Consider the following 18063-nt stretch of genomic DNA (forward strand, 5'->3'; position numbering starts at 1 on the left):
TAGTTTCATTTACTCTCACATTTTGCCATTCTTCACCCAGTCTCTCCTGGTATCTCTATACACAAGCCTCTTTTCCAAGCTCACTGACTTTCATCACTCAAGATCTTCCTACCTATGTCATTAACTCTTTTCCTAAAGTCACTGCAGGGAACACAAAAAAAATTACTGGAACAAATTTGTCCTTGTTGCAGGGAAAGGGCTACACACACTTGCTTCTACCAAGAAGTGATCAGACATCCTACCAGCATCCCCTCTTGGCACAGAGATATCCAGAAGCCTCACCTTTAATCCTTAAATAAACACATAATCTAATAATTTCCTCTGACCCCCAACCCCACTCATATTTATGTAATGTCATTAAGCTTCCTAAGACCATGAACATGTATATAATCATGCATATCATTCACTAGGTGCTGGTATTCAATAAAGGAGCTCATACCTTTTTTTCTTCTGGCAGGGGTAATGCATAGCTAGTCTAGGCTGAGAATGAATTTTCCAGTTATAACAGTCATGAGAAAACTGGTGAGAAACATCCAGTTTCAACTTCCAAACACTAACAAATGGAAAAAAGACAAATAAATGTGCATCCATTTTGAAAACAAACCTTTGTCCTTTAGTTCCTTGCCAGGGTCATCTTCATCATCTGTCCAAGTGCTATCACTTCTTGGAGTAAGGTAGTGGCATGAACATTTACGGAAAGTGGTAAACATGTACCTAAATACAGAATAAATGATACAAGTTACAGACACAGTTTGGTGACAAATAGTTTTATTAATGTACCAAGACATCACCAAGAGCAACTGTATAAAATAACAAATACATATCTGGTCAGAAATGGACACATTAGTTTACAAGAGCAGCCATGAACAAAAATCTTATCATATACATGTTGAATAATGTTTCAACATTCTGTGAAAAAATCATGTGCATAGACTTTTAGATCTTTGGGGAAAAAAATGAGCTCTGAAGGTTGGGCCACAAATAACAGATCCCACACATCTGTATGTGTAACAGAAGAGAATCAAAACAGTGAGTCATGAGGAATATGCCTGGATGTATATAAAACAAGTACTAGAAGTACGTAATGCCAAGTGAAATGCTGCAAGGATAAATCAGCCGACAGGAATTAGAAATGCCATATGTCTTTTAACCCTTTAAATGTTCAGCTGATCTTTTGGCCTCCTACCAGCTCACAAAAATATATCAAAATAATTCCTCTTCAATTCATGAAAAAGTGCCCAACACCTTAAAGGCAATTTCTGTTTTCTTACAAAATTAAGGCTTAATTATTTATTTTTACTTCACAAAAATCTAATTAACTATCAGACTGGTCACACCTATATATGTGAGTTACATAACCTTACATTTTGTTACTTTCTATCTATATGATTTGCACTACCAATTTCCTAGTTTATATCTCATGAATTAAGAATTAGGTATGCTCAGTCTAAGAGAATACAATATTAACCAGACTGGACAATCCTGGCTATGTGTGGTGAGGTGCAACAGAGGCATAGCTGTGGCCACTAGAAGCCAGAGACTTGGAAAGCCCCTCTAAAAGGTGCACAACCACCCAGGAGCCTCCAGGCCAGGTAGCTCTAGTGACCAATTCTCTCTTTGATTTGCCATCTCTCAATAGCCAGCAAGGGCCAACAAAGCACACAAAATTCAACTTGTGGTAGGAGTGTGCAAGTAGCACCTTCTACACAACAAAAGACTGACATCCATGGCACCTTAAGGGTTAGGTTGCCTTTACAAAATATAAGCCTGATTTACAGAAAAAATCTCAACTAATCTACTTAAGGGGCAAAGCATAAATAACTCATCAATACTGAAGAAAATCTCATCAATGAATTCAGCACAGTTAGTAAAACTACTCCACCTACAGTGATCACTTTAAAGGATTCCAGTTAATGTTAGGTTAGGTTTCTTGGGATGTTAGAGCATTTCTTCAGTCGCACAGAGACGAATAATAAGGAAGATACAATACTCATCTAAAAATAATCTAACCTAACCCAGCTTAGTGTAACCTAACCTTCTTTGAAGTGGTCACTGCTTGTGGGATAGAGTCCTACTAACTCTAACAAATCCAATGATATGATTTTCAAGGATAATTACCATGCATTTTTACTGCACTCCAAGTAAATAATCATCAAAATCTCTAAAAACATATGCATTGCAGTCAAACATTCACATTAATCATTAGGTATCCTCTTCCTTAATCTTCCATTATCTTCATTTATGTAGTATTTACATAGAAATCACCTTTCCAAATTTAATTTGTGTGTTCTACAAGCTATAACCCAAGTATTTCTGCAAAGTTTCCTTTTTCATATTGCTTTTCCTTCCTGTAATGCACACTAAGAGGAAATCCAACTTCTCTATGTTTTTTCTCTCACCCCTCTAATCCCTAACTTATATGGTGTAGAACACATATATTTATTTATTTATTTTGCTTTGTCGCTGTCTCCCGCGTTTGCGAGGTAGCACAAGGAAACAGACAAAAGAAATGGCCCAATCCACTCACATACACATGTATATACATACACGTCCACACACACAAATATATATACCCATACACCTCAATGTACACATATATATACACAAACAGACATATACATATATACACATGCACACAATTCACAGTCTGCCTTTATTCATTCCCATCACCACCTCACCACACATGGAATAACATCCCCCTCCCCCTCATGTGTGCGAGGTAGCAATAGGAAAAGACAACAAAGGCCCCATTCGTTCACACTCAGTCTCTAGCTGTCATGCAATAATGCCCGAAACCACAGCTCCCTTTCCACATACATACATACCTATAATCATCCACAAAATTTTAGTTTTGTTTAACCATAACATGCTAAGAAAAATCATTTCATTAAAGGACAAATAGTCAAAATATAATCCTAAACAGTGCTTGAGCTATGACATCTTTATCACATATTCAACATTTTTCTCATACTTGATCGTTGTTTCCCATGCCAGTGAAGTAGCACTAGGAAACAGAATAAGAAAAACACATCCACTCATGTCCATATAAATATATTTTATTATCTTTTTTTCTATTATACTTTGTCACTGTCTCCCGTGTTAGTGGGGTAGTGCAAGGAAACAGACGAAAGAATGGCCCAACCCACCCACATACACATGTATATATATATATACAAGTCCACACACGCACATATACATACCTGTACATTTCAATGTATAAATATATATACATACACAGACATATACATATATACACACACATGTATAAAATTCATACTTGCTGCCTTTATTCATTCCTGTCACCACCCCACAACACATGAAATGACATCCCCCTCCCCGCACGCGTGCGAGGTAGCGCTAGGAAAAGACAACAAAGGCCACATTCATCCACACTCAGTCTCTAGATGTCATGTATAATGCACTGAAACCACAGCTCCCTTTCCACATCCAGACCCCACAAAACTTTCCATTGTTTACCCCAGACACTTCACATGCCCTGATTCAATCCATTGACAGCACATCGACCCCAGTATACCACATCGTTCCAATTCACTCTAATCCTTGCACGCCTTTCACCCTCTTGCATGTTCAGGCCCCTTTTTTTTCTTTCTTTCAAACTATTCGCCATTTCCCGCATCAGCGAGGTAGCGTTAAGAACAGAGGACTGAGCCTCTGAGGGACTACCCTCACCCGGCCCAATTCTCTGTTCCTTCCTTTGGAAAATTAAAAAAATCTTTTTCACTCCATCTTTCCACCTCCAATTTGGTCTCCCACTTCTCCTCGTTCCCTCCACCTCTGATACCTATATCCTCTTTGCCAATCTTTCCTCTCATTCTCTCCATGTGACCAAACCATTTCAAAACACCCTCTTCTGCTCTCTCAACCACACTCTTTTTATTACCACACATCTCTCTTACTCGATTAAACCACCTTACACTACATATTGTCCTTAAACATCTCATTTCCACTACATCCACCCTCCTCAGCACTACTCTATCTATAGCCCACACCTCACAACCATATAACATTGTTGGAACCACTATTCCTTCAAACATACCCATTTTTGCTTTCCAAGATAATGTTGTCACCTTCCACACATTTTTCAATGCTCCCAGAACTTTCGTCCCATTCCCAACCCTGTGACTCACTTCCCCTTCTATGGTTCCATCTGCTGCTTAATCCACTCCCAGATATCTAAACACTTCACTTCCTCCAGTTTTTCTCCATTCAAACTTACCTCCCAACTGACTTGTCCCTCAACCCTACTGTACCTAATAACCTTACTCTTATTCACATTTACTCTCAGCATTCTTCTTTCACACACTTTACCAAACTCAGTCACCAGCTTCTGCAGTCTCTCACTCGAATCAGCCACCAGAACTGTATCATCAGCAAGCAACAGCTGATTCACTTCCCAAGCCCTCTCATCCACAAGTGACTGCATACGTACCCCTCTCTCCAAAACTCTGTATCATCAGCAAACAACAGCTGACTCACTTCCTAAGCCCTCTCATCCACAACACACAGCATACTTGCCACCTCTCTCCAAAACTCTTGCATTCACCTCCTAACAACCCCATCCATAAACAAACTAAACAACCATCGAGACATCACGCACCCCTTCTACAAACCGACATTCACTGAGAACCAATCACTTTCCTCTCTTCATACATGCCTTACATCCTCGATAAAAACTTTTCACTGCTTCTAGCAACTTGCCTCCCACACCATATATTCTTAATACCTTCCACAGAGTATCTCTATCAACTCTTATCATATGCCTTCTCCAGATCCATAAATGCTACATACAAATCCATTTGTTTTTCTAAGTATTTCTCACATACATTCTTCAAAGCAAACATCTGATCCACACATCCTCAGCCACTTCTGAAACCACACTGCTCTTCCCCAATCTGATGCTCTGTACATGCCTTCACTCTCTCAATCAATACCATCCCATATAATTACCCAGGGATACTCAACAAACTTATACCTCTGTAGTCTGAACACTCACCTTTATCCCCTTTACCTTTGCACAATGGCACTATGCATGCATTCTGCCAATCCTCAGGCACTTCACCATGAGCCATACATACATTAAATATCCTTACCAACCAGTCAACAACATAGTCAACCCCTTTTTTAATAAATTCCACTGCAATACCATCCAAACCCACCGCCTTCCTGGCTTTCATCTTCCGCAAAGCTTTCACTTCCACTTCTCTGTTTACTAAATGATTCTCCCTAACCCTCTCACTTCACACACCACCTCCAAAACATCCTATATCTGCCACTCTACCATCTAACACATTCACTAAACCTCACTCCATCTCCTTCTCACATCACTACTACTTGTTATTACCTCCCCATTAGCCCCCTTCACTGATGTCCCCATTTGTTCTCTTGTCTTATGCACTTTATTTACCTCCTTCCCAAACATCTTTTTTTTCATACTATTCGCCATTTCCCGCATTAGCATGGTAGCATTAGGAACAGAGGACTGGGCCTTTGAGGGAATATCCTCACCTGGCCCCCTTCTTTTTATTCTCCCTAAAATTTAATAATACTCTCTCACCCCAACTCTCATTTGCCCCATTTTTCACCTCTCTCACCTTTCTCTTGACCGTCTGCCTCTTTCTTTTATACATCTCCTAGTCATTTGCACTATTTCCTTGCAAAAATCATCCAAATGCCGCTCTTTTCTCTCATTAATAATCTTACTTCATCCCACCACTCACTACCCTTTCTAATCTGCCTACCTCCCACACTTATGCTACAAGTATCTTTTGCACAAGCCATCACTGCTTCCCTAAATACATCCCATTCCTCTCCCACTCCCCTAACGTCCTTTGCTTTCACCTTTTTCCATTCGGCACTCAGTCTCTCCTGGTATTTCCTCACACAAGTCACCTTCCCAAGCTCACTTAGTTTCACCACTCTCTTCACCACAACATTCTCTCTCCTTTTCTGAAAACCTTTACAAATTTTCACCTTCGCCTCCACAAGATAATGATCAGACATCCCTCCGGTAGCACTTCTCAACACATTAACATCCAAAAGTCTCTCTTCGACGCACCTATCAATTAATACGTAATCCAATAATGCTCTCTGGCAATCTCTCCTACTTACATACGTATACTTATGTATATCTCTCTTTTTAAACCAGGTATTCCCAATCACCAGTCCTTTTTCAGCAAACATATCTACAAGCTCTTCACCATATCCATTTACAACACTGAACATCCCATGTACACCAAATATTCCCTCAACTGCCACATTACGCACCTTTGCATTCAAATCACCCATCACTTTAACCTAGTCTTGTGCATCAAAACTGCAAACACACTCACTCAGCTGTTCCCAAATCACTTGCCTCTAATATACATATACTACATACACATACATATATGCACATGAACATATTACAACTTGCTTTTAAACATTCCCAAGGCCATCTCACCCCACAGGAAACAGCACAAATGCATGAAGGAAAGAAAAAACATAACATATACAGAAACAAACAAGAAAGGACACATCTGCTCACACTCATTCTCCAGCTGTCATATATAATGCACCATAACCACAGCTTCCTATCAACATCAAGACCCCACAGACCTTCTATGGTTTACACCATTAGTTTCACATGCTCTGGTTCAGTCATTGACGGTACATTAACCCCAGTATACCACATCATTCCAATTCACTCTTTTCCATGCAAACCTTTCACCCTTCCACATGTTCATGCCCTGAGCATTCAAAATCTTTTATACTCAATCCTTCCTTCTCCAGTTTGGCCTCCTGATTCTCCTTGTTCACTCCACTTCTGACACATACACCCTCTATGTCAACCTTTTCTCACTCATACTCTCGATATGTCCAAACCATTTCAACACATCCTCATCTGCTTTCTAAAAATCTTAATATTATTTATCAAATTTTTTTAATGTTATTCATCAATACTGGGACAAAAAATTACTATCTGATGCAGTATGTTTAGATTTACAAAAGGCTTTTGATAAAGTACCTCACAAGAGACTTTTACATAAACTCAAAACACAGGGGAATCGGTGAAGAACTCACTCAAAACACATGGAATTGGTGAAGAAATCTGTACATGGATCAGAGACTGGCTTACCAGAAGAAAACAGCTTGTCGTAGTAAACGGCGAAGCCTCAGACTGGCTAGACGTAATGAGTGGTGTGCCACAGGGGTCAGTCCTAAGCCCAATTCTTTTCATAATATACAATAATAACCTAGAACTTGGTCTCTTATCTAAGATCTCCAAATCTGCTGATGATACTAAACTAGGAGGTAGAGCTGTAAACAGACGGGACTGCAAAAAGATTCACAGATATCTTAACTTACTAGCAGAGTGGTCAGACAGAAGGCAAATGAAGTTTAATGTAGACAAGCATAAAGTTATACACTTTGGAGACAAGAATATATGTCATGACTACAAACTACTCAGAAACCCTCTAACTAAAGTAAATGAAGAAAAGGACCTTGGAGTTGTCAACAGCAACAATTTGAAATACACTAAACAGTGTCTAGCAGCAAGTAAAAAAGGTAACCAAATGTTAGGTATCATAGCCAGGAACATAGATTATAAGGCACCAGAAACAATTCTCCCACTTTATAATTCTCTAGTAAGACCTTACCTTGATGTGCAGTCCAGTTTTGGTCCCTAAACCAAAAAAGATGATGAAAAATTAGAGCAAGTACAAAGACCCAGTATGAATTACGTACATGTGTATATATGTATATGTCTGTGTGAGTATATATATGTATACATTGAGATGTATAGGTATGTATATTTGCATGTGTGGACATGTATGTATATATATGTGTATGTGGGTGGGTTGGGCCATTTCTTTCGTCTGTTTCCTTGCGCTACCTCACTGACGCGGGAGACAGTGACAAAGCAAAAGACCCATGAAACGAGACCCATGAAAAAGACCCATGAAAAAAAGACCCATGAAAAAAGACCCATGAAAAAACTGATACCATCCTCTAGAAATCTGGCATACAAAGAAAGGCAAAAATGATTGGATCTCTTCTCCCTTAAAAAATGAAAATTTTGTGGTAATTTACTCCAAGTGTCCAAAATTCTGAACAAGTTCCATAAAGTATAAACCACAAGAATCTTTTCAAAATACAAGAAAATACGCTTACTAGGACAAATAGAATAAAACTCAAAGTTAAAAGACGTAGTATGGACGTGGTAAAACCTTTTCCTATAGGTGTGATGAGCACTAGCATAAGTTACCATCAGATGTTGTGAATGCTAAAAAACTAAATACCTTCAAAAGTCATTTAGAAAATATTCTATAAATTCAGGTATACTTTGAGAAAACACCAGAAATAATCATATAAACAACATCAGTAACAGGGACACTAGAAGGCTAATGTACAGCAGTGGGTAGTTGGTGATAGCTTAAAAAAGTACGGAATGGAATTATAATGCTTTTTTTGTCAAGTTTTATAATTTCTTTTTCAGACAATCCAGTCATGGGCCAGTCAGGCCTGCTATTGTCTGTCTTTCTCCTGTAAACTCATGTAAACCACACACTTTATTTCCACACAGCTCTCTTACCCTTTCATTACTTACTCAATCAAACCACCTCACATCATATGTTTTCCTCAGACATTTCATTTCCAACACATCCACCCTCTTCCGCACAACCCTATTTATAGCACGTGCCTCACAACCATATAATATTGCTGGAAATACTATTTCTTCAAACATACCCATTTTTGCCTTCTGAGATAACGTTCTCGCTTTCCACACATTCTTCATAACTCCCAGAACCTTCAACCCCTCCCCAAACCTATGACTTACTTCTGCTTTCATGGTTCCATTCACTGACAAGTCCACTCCTACATGTTTCAAACACTTCACTTCCTCCAATTCTTCTCCATTCAAACTTGTCCCTCAAACCTGCTAAACCTAATAACCTTGAGTTTATTCATATTCACTCTCAACTTTCTCCTTTCACACACTTTTCCAAACTCAGTCACCAAGTACTGAAGTGTCTCACTCGAATCAGCCATCAGTGCTGTATCATTGACGAACAACAACTGACTCACCTCCCAGGCTCTCTCATCCCCAACAGACAGCATACTCACCCCTCTCTCCAAGACTTATACATTTACCTCCCTAACCATTCAATCCATAAACAAATTAAACATCCATAGTGACAACACACCCCTACCACAGACCAATCTTCACTGGCAGCCATTCAATCTCCTCACTTCCTACTTGTACACAAGCGTTTACACCCTTGATAAAAACTTTTCACTGCTTCTAGCATAATTTCTTAGGACCTTCCACAAAGCTTCTCTATCAACCCTACCATATTCCTTCTCCAGGTCCATAAAGGCACCATACAAATTCATCTGTTTTCCTAAGTATTTCTCACACATTCTTCTGAGCAAACACCTGATCCATACATACCCTAACACTTCTGAATCAATGCTGCTCTACCCCAATCTGATGTTCTGTACATGCCTTCATCCTCTCAATTAATTCCCTCCCATACAATTTACCAGGTGTACTAAACAAACTTATGCCTCTGTAGTTTGAATACTTACCTTTATCCCCGTTGCCTTTATACGACGGCACTATACATGCATTACACCAATCCTTAGGCACTTCACCATGGTCTATACATACAATGAATATCCTTACCAACCAATCAACAATGCAATCAACCTCTTTCTTAAAAAATTCAACTACAATACCATCTACTCCATCTGCCTTGCCACATTTCATCTTCCACAAAGCTCTCACCACCTCTTTTCTCTTCACCAAACCACTCTCCCATGACTCTCTCACTTCGCATGCCACTCTGACCAAAACACCCTATATCTGCCACTCTATCATCAAACACATACAACAATACTTCAAAATACTCACTCCATATCTTCCCCGCTTCATCACCATTTGTTATCACATCCTCTTTTGCCCCCTTCAACAATGTTCCCATTTGTTCACTTGTCTTTCACACATCATTCATCACCTTCTAAAACATTTTTCTATTCTTCATAATGTTTGAAGATGACAAATTAGCCTCATGTCAGTGTTAGGTAAAAGACAGAAAAAATAATACAAGATACAACTGTCACATTTCTGATGGCTCACAAAATCATATCAGACAACCAACAAGGTTTCCACAACAGAGGATCCTGCCTGACAAATTTCCTGGAATTTTTAATGTTGTTCAGAATTAGGACAAAGAATTACCATCTGATGTACTATAATTAGATTTACAAAAAGCTTTCGATGAAGCACCTCACAAGAGACTTGCTAGAATCAGAAGACATGAAATTGGTGAAGAACTCTATACACGGATTAGAGACTGGCTTACTGGAAGAAAGCCGCATGTAGTATTAAATAGTGAACCCTATTTAATACATAGTGAGTGGTGTGCCACAGGGGTTGGTCCTAGGCCCAATTCTTTTCATAATATACATTAATGACCTAGAACTCGGTCTCGTATCTAAAATCTCCAAATGTGCTGAGGATTCTAAACTGCGAAATGATTCAAAGAGCTCTTAACTCATTAGCAGAGAGGAAACACAGATGGCAAATGAAGTTTAATGTAGACAAGCATAAAGTTATGCACTCTGGAGACAAGAATATATGTTACATCTACAAGTTATTCAGAAACTTTTAACTAAGGTAAATGAAACAAAGGACCTTGGAGTACACTAAACGGCATGTAAAAAAGGCAACCAAATGTTTATAATTCTCCAGTAAGTCCACACCTTGAATATGCCACCCAGTTTTGGTTCCCAAACTATCAAAAAGATGAGGAAAAATTAGAGCAAGTACAAAGACGAGCAATAAAACTGATACATCCCTTAAGGGATGCAATTACTGATATGGCATATAAGAGAGTAATAAAAGATTGCAGTTTATACATATTCTAAATAGTTTACATATAGACAACGCAATAATCAATCTTTTTTATAGGTCAAATACAGAATCAATTTTATGTTTTATAATCATCACCTGATATGGCAATCTCTTTTTTTTTTTTTTTTTTCGGTCTCCCGCGTTTGCGAGGTAGCGCAAGGAAACAGACGAAAGAAATGGCCCAACCCCCCCCCATACACATGTATATACATACGTCCACACACGCAAATATCCATACCTACACAGCTTTCCATAGTTTACCCCAGACGCTTCACATGCCCTGATTCAATCCACTGACGGCACGTCAACCCCGGTATACCACATCGATCCAATTCACTCTATTCCTTGCCCTCCTTTCACCCTCCTGCATGTTCAGGCCCCGATCACACAAAATCGGTTTCACTCCATCTTTCCACCTCCAATTTGGTCTCCCACTTCTCCTCGTTCCCTCCACCTCCGACATATATCCTCTTGGTCAATCTTTCCTCACTCATTCTCTCCATGTGCCCAAACCATTTCAAAACACCCTCTTCTGCTCTCTCAACCACGCTCTTTTTATTTCCACAGACATACACATATACATAATTCACCGTCTGCCCCCACTCACCCCCATCGCCACCCCGCCACACACGAAACAATCTATGGCAATCTAAACAATAGAAATAAAAATAAACTTGAGAAAAATGTTAAATAAGCCAGGAAACTGGGTGCAAACACTAAAACATTAAATATGCTGTATCAGGAATGTGCAATGAAGCAGGTGAAGATATTGCAAGATGCAACCCATCCTCTACACCAATACTAAGTAATTCTAAGGTCAGGAAGAAGACTGTCTCTGCCTATACAATACACCAATAGATACAGGAAATCATTTGCATCAAAAAGCATTCTACCAATTAAAGATGCTGTAACTCCTCTGTGATTTAGCATTTTAGTGATATAAGTGATTCTTTATGTGGTACTTTTATGTAATATTTATTATTTTGCTTTGTCGCTGTCTCCCGCGTTTGTGAGGTAGCGCAAGGAAACAGACGAAAGAAATGGCCCAACCCACCCCCATACACATGTATAAACATACACGTCCACACACACAAATATACATACCTATACATCTCAATGTACACATATATATACACACACAGACACATACATATATACCCATGCACACAATTCACAATGTCTGCCTTTATTCATTCCCATCGCCACTTCGCCACACATGGAATATTTCATAATTTTCATTTCATAATTCTTATACTTTCTAACCTTGGATTGAGCTTCTAGCCATGAAGAATTTCATTTTGTGTCATGTATACAATTTGACAATACAGTAATCTTATCTTATATCTCTTTTTACACCAAGTATTCCTAAACACCAGTCTTTTCTCATCACACAACTCGTCAAGCTCTTCACCATTTCCATTCACAACACTGAATACCCCATGTAAACCAATTATACACTCAATTGCCACATTATTTACCTTCGCATTTCAATCACACATCACTAATAATCAGTCTCACACACCAAAACTGCTAACACAACAACTCAGCTGCTCCCAGAACACTTGCCTCTCATGGTCATTCTTCTCATGTCCTTGTGCATAAGCACTAATAATCACCCTCTCTCCATCCACTTTCAGTTTTACCCACATCACACACTCCTACAATTCTTGCTTCAATAGTAATGCTACCCCTTCCTTAGCTCTTGTCCTCTCACCAACCCCCGACTTTCCTCCTAATACATCTCCAAACCATTCTTCCCCTTTACCATTGTGCTTCATTTCATTCAGAGCCAGAACATCCAGTTTTCTTTCCATAAACATACTACCTATCTCTCCTCTTTTCACCTTGGATGCATCCACATTCACTGGGACACCCGAGTCTGAGCCTTAGAGGAGGATGAGCACTCCCCGCCTGGGTCCTTCTGATTCCTCTTTTAGAAACTGAAATGCGAGGAGAACGTTTCCAGCTCCCCCTTAAGTTACCTTGTATGACATGTGGGGAATACAGAGGTAGAATTCTTTCTCCCCAACACTGTATATATGTATTCCATGTATACAATGAAAGAGAAGTGAAATACAGATAAAAGTTTGAGCAAAAAATGAAAAATTAAGATTTTTCCGTTTCACACTCTTGCCTACACAACATGGTTTTAGATCTAATTACTCCACTACCACACCAAACACAGACCTATCACAATATATCTGACGGCTTGAACCAACCTTAACCCCCCTCCTGCACAGTATTAGGGGAAAAAACATCAACAAAGTATATGACAATGTTCCCTAACATAACCATACACAAAACATACTTGACACTACCTTCCAAATCAACAGAAGATAGTTGGCCAATCTTATAGCTGGCCACTAAGCCAGAGTCACCAATAGAGGCTTCACCTCTAAAATCCTGAGGCTCTATAACTCTCTTCAGTCTCTTCCTACATGATTTCCAATTACCACCTGCTGATCACAGATAAAACTACATTACACAATGGTTCTCCCAGACAAAATGTCTGCATCTTGAAAGAAGTCTTCAGTCACCATTTTGACCCAAACAGACACAAATCCAAATTGCACCCTCCCAGTCACACTAAATGGCCAATTGCTCCCACTCAACAAAACACCAACTATTCTAGGAATCACATAAAATATCCATATGGCATTCATACCTCAAACCAAAAACATGGATATAAAAGCAACACACAAACAAATGCCCTCAGCAGAGCCCTAACTGACACTAGATTTGGACAAGAAAAATAATCCTGAAGAATCCTCTACAGAAAATTCATCTCCTTCACCCTAAAAATATGCCTGTTCAGCAATACACCCTATCAAAAGCAAATAAAATTCAGCGCAAAATACATAAAACAAAGCCCTCATATCAAGCACTAGCTACCCAATAACCAAAACCATTCAACACATACACAAAGAACAAAGATCCTCCCAATACAATTCCATCTCAATGTGTTCATCTTTCAATTCTTTGCAGTAGCATTTAACCCTTCCCGCTGAAACCATTGCTTAACTATCAACCCGTTAGAAATGAAAAGCTTACAACTGCTTCCTACTTCAGCAACCTATACTCATAGATTCTACTACCCTCAACATACTCAACAATGACAAAATATGTAAACACTGAAATGGCCCAATAAGTCTTAAAGAAACATACTCCCATCTCAGTCTTAAACACCATGCAACCAGATATACATCCACAAGAAACCACACTTCCCCGAAATATACTAGTTACACTTTGTATGGTTGCGAGGCGTGGGCTATGGATAGAGTTGTGCGCAGGAGGATGGATGTGCTGGAAATGAGATGTTTGAGGACAATGTGTGGTGTGAGGTGGTTTGATCGAGTAAGTAACGTAAGGGTAAGAGAGATGTGTGGAAATAAAAAGAGCGTGGTTGAGAGAGCAGAAGAGGGTGTTTTGAAATGGTTTGGGCACATGGAGAGAATGAGTGAGGAAAGATTGACCAAGAGGATATATGTGTCGGAGGTGGAGGGAACGAGGAGAAGAGGGAGACCAAATTGGAGGTGGAAAGATGGAGTGAAAAGGATTTTGTGTGATCGGGGCCTGAACATGCAGGAGGGTGAAAGGAGGGCAAGAAATAGAGCGAATTGGAGTGATGTGGTATACAGGGGTTGACGTGCTGTCAGTGGATTGAATCAAGGCATGTGAAGCGTCCGGGGTAAACCATGGAAAGCTGTGTAGGTATGTATATTTGCGTGTGTGGACGTGTGTATGTACATGTGTATGGGGGGGGTTGGGCCATTTCTTTCGTCTGTTTCCTTGCGCTACCTCGCAAACGCGGGAGACAGCGACAAAGTATAAAAAAAAAAAAAAAAAAAAAACTTTCTAATCTACACTCTGGACACCATCCATTCCTACAACATACAAACATTAATTAAAGTTATGACCTCATGATTAAAGAGGAAAAACACAACAGTATCCAATTTCACATTAGATGACTTCAAAAACCAGGTAGGTAGTAGTTGGTGCTCAGCCACCGATAAGGAGGTATATTACTGGTACTACCTACTTGGGTAATGGAAGGGTGAGTGACAGTTGCATAATGAGCCAGCACTTAGTGGTTGTCAAGTGCACTCCTCTGATCCAGGTAACTTTCTTTTCTTTCTGCCTCACTCACACATAGACTCATGGTATTCTGTTCATGAACATACAATCTCTCCATGTCACACACAACATCTGACAATACTTAACTCACACAACTCATTCTTCATAACTCCTGATTTTTTGGCAGTAAATGCTACATGCTGGCCCTGCCTTTTGGCAAAATGGTATGAGCAATAGATAGACGTATCAGATAGGGACATTAGGCATAAGCATCAGGTACACACATTAGGTAGAGTAGGCAGAAACATTAGAAGTGGTCTATAGGAACTTTAGGTAGGAGCCTTTAGAAACACTTTGCCAGGGTTGCCCTCTGCCACTGGTCTGTTAAAGGTGAAGCACTGAAGGCTATGAAGCAGCACTTAAATTTAAAAGTTATGCAAACTTTTGCTGTGGTCACCCACTTAAGGGAGCTGCCACAGGGAATAGGCATCAGAGATACAGATAGACAGAAAAATTATGTAATGACTCAAGTAAAGTAAACTGGATCAGACTATAAGATGAGGATGCAGCAAAAAAGATGTGATGTAATTTCAATAATTTATTTCTTCTGAAATAATTAGTGTCCCTAGAAAGGGGAAAAGGAAATGTGAAAAGGGGTGGCTCCCCCTTTCACATGAATAAAAGTTTGGACGAATGAAGAAATAAATGACTTAATTAAACATACAGGAAGGGCTTACAAGGCACCTAAGTCAAGTAGTGTAATTCATGACCATAAAATGTAAAGAAGGTTAAAAAAAGAGTGTAGGAAGAAAATTAGATGCAATAAGAAAAACTGTGAAAAGAGAATTTCTCATAAAGTGAAAAAGAAACATAAAGAATTCTTTAAATAAATTAGAGCACAACAAAAGTAAGGGATATAAATGGTCATTATAAAATGACAATGACATATCAACAAGCGTAATAAAAAAAATAGTTGCCCTTCTTAATGGATATTTCAAATTAAGAGTTTACCACTACAAATTCATCTTATATAACAAAACCACAAAACATATCCTGGACATCAAAAATTATTAAGTTGACATTAAGAACACATAATGCAATGAAATTCTTACATATCTAGATGAACAAACTGAACAAATCAACTAGTCCAGGCAGTATCTCCACAAGAATACTGAAAGAAGCTAGCAAGCAATTAACCTTTCTATAACCTAAATATTCAACAAATCATTGTAACAACAAGGAAAAGCCCCTGTTAGCTAATTAACAATTTTAAAAAATGGCAACAGGAAATGTACTTCAAAGTAATGCCCCATTAGCCTCACTTAAGTTCAACGTAAAGTATTTCAAACAATAACTGTTCAATTCCTAAAACAAAACAAATTACTAATTAACCATCAACATAGTTTCCAAAAATAAAGATCAGGTTCACCAAATGTGATTGAAATTCTTAGTCATATATATCATGTATGGCGGGATGGCGACGGGAATGAATAAGGGCAGCAAGTGTGAATTATGAACATGTATATATATGTATATGTCTGTGTGTGTATATATATATGTAAACATTGAGATGTATAGGTATGTATATGTGAGTGTGGACATGAATGTATATACATGTGTATGTGAGTGCGTCGGGCCATTCTTTTGACTGTTTCCTTGCGCTACCTCGCTAACGTGGGAGACAGCGACAAAGTATAATAATAAATATATTTTATATTTCATTTTCCTTTGTTGCAGTCTCACGCGTTAGCGAAGTAGCACAAAGAAACAGACGAAAGAATGGCCCAACCCACCCAGACACACATGGATATACATACACGTCCACAAACACAAATATACATACCTATACATCTCAACGTATACATATATATATACACACACAGACATATGCATATATACACATGTACATAATTCATAGTCTGCCTTTATTCATTCCCATCGCCACCCCGCCACACATAAAATGAAATCCCCCTCCCCCCTCATGTGCGCAAGGTAGCGCTAGGAGATGACAACAAAGGCCACATTCGTTCACACTCAGTCTCTAGCTGTCATGTAATAATGCACAGAAACCACAGCTCCCTTTCCAAATCCAGGCCCCCACACAACTTTCCATGGTTTACCCCAGACGCTTCACATGCCCTGGTTCAATCCATTGACAGCACATCGACCCGGTATACCACATCATTCCAATTCACTCTATTCCTTGCACGCCTTTCACCCTCCTGCATGTTCAGGCCCTGATCACTCAGAATCGTTTTCACTCCATCTTTCCACCTCCAATTTGGTCTCCCACTTCTCCTTGTTCCCTCCACCTCTGACACATATATCCTCTTGGTCAATCTTTCCTTACTCGTTCTCTCCATTTGACCAAACCATTTCAAAACACCCTCCTCTGTTCTCTCAACCGCACTCTTTTTATTACCACACATCTCTTACCCTACTATTACTTATTCGATCAAACAACCTCATACCACGTATTGTCCTCAAACATCTCATTTCCAGCACATCCACACTCTTGCGCACAACTCTATCCATAGCCCACACCTCGCAACCATATAACATTGTTGGAACCACTATTCCTTCAAACATACCCATTTTTGCTTTCCGAGATAAAGTTCTCGACTTCCACACATTCTTCAACGCTCCCAGAACTTTCGCCCCCTCCTCCACCCTATGATTCACTTCCGCTTCCATGGTTCCTTCCGATGCCAAATCCACTCCCAGATATCTAAAACACTTCACTTCCTCCAGTTTTTCTCCATTCAGACTTACCTCCCAACTGACTTCCAACTCAACTCTACTGTACCTAATAACCTTGCTCTTATTCACATTTACTCTTAACTTTCTTCTTTCACACACTTTACCAAACTCAGTCACCAGCTTCTGCAGTTTCTCACATGAATCAGCCACCAGCGCTGTATCATCAGCGAACAACAACTGACTCACTTCCCAAGCTCTCTCATCCACAACAGAATGCATACTTGCCCCTCTTTCCAAAACTCTTGCATTCACCTCCCTAACAACCCCATCCATAAACAAATTAAACAACCATGGAGACATCACACACCCCT

The 18063-nt window shown here is 39.3% G+C and overlaps 1 protein-coding gene across 4 annotated transcripts in view; it reads right to left on the minus strand.

The window, feature by feature from the left end:
• The window catches only part of LOC139753851 (uncharacterized), a 153085-nt gene that overhangs the window by 84962 nt on the left and 50060 nt on the right, over positions 1 to 18063 (minus strand). For 3 of the 4 annotated variants that reach the window (XM_071670788.1, XM_071670786.1, XM_071670787.1), the window contains exon 4: positions 605 to 714. The exons of the other annotated variant lie outside the window; for it this stretch is intronic. In XM_071670788.1, coding sequence (XP_071526889.1) covers positions 605 to 714 — 110 coding nt within the window. The remainder of the gene's footprint in view (positions 1 to 604; positions 715 to 18063) is intronic. 4 annotated transcript variants of the gene reach the window in all.

Source organism: Panulirus ornatus, chromosome 15 (assembly GCF_036320965.1).
Source record: "Panulirus ornatus isolate Po-2019 chromosome 15, ASM3632096v1, whole genome shotgun sequence".
Lineage (NCBI taxonomy): Eukaryota > Metazoa > Arthropoda > Malacostraca > Decapoda > Palinuridae > Panulirus > Panulirus ornatus.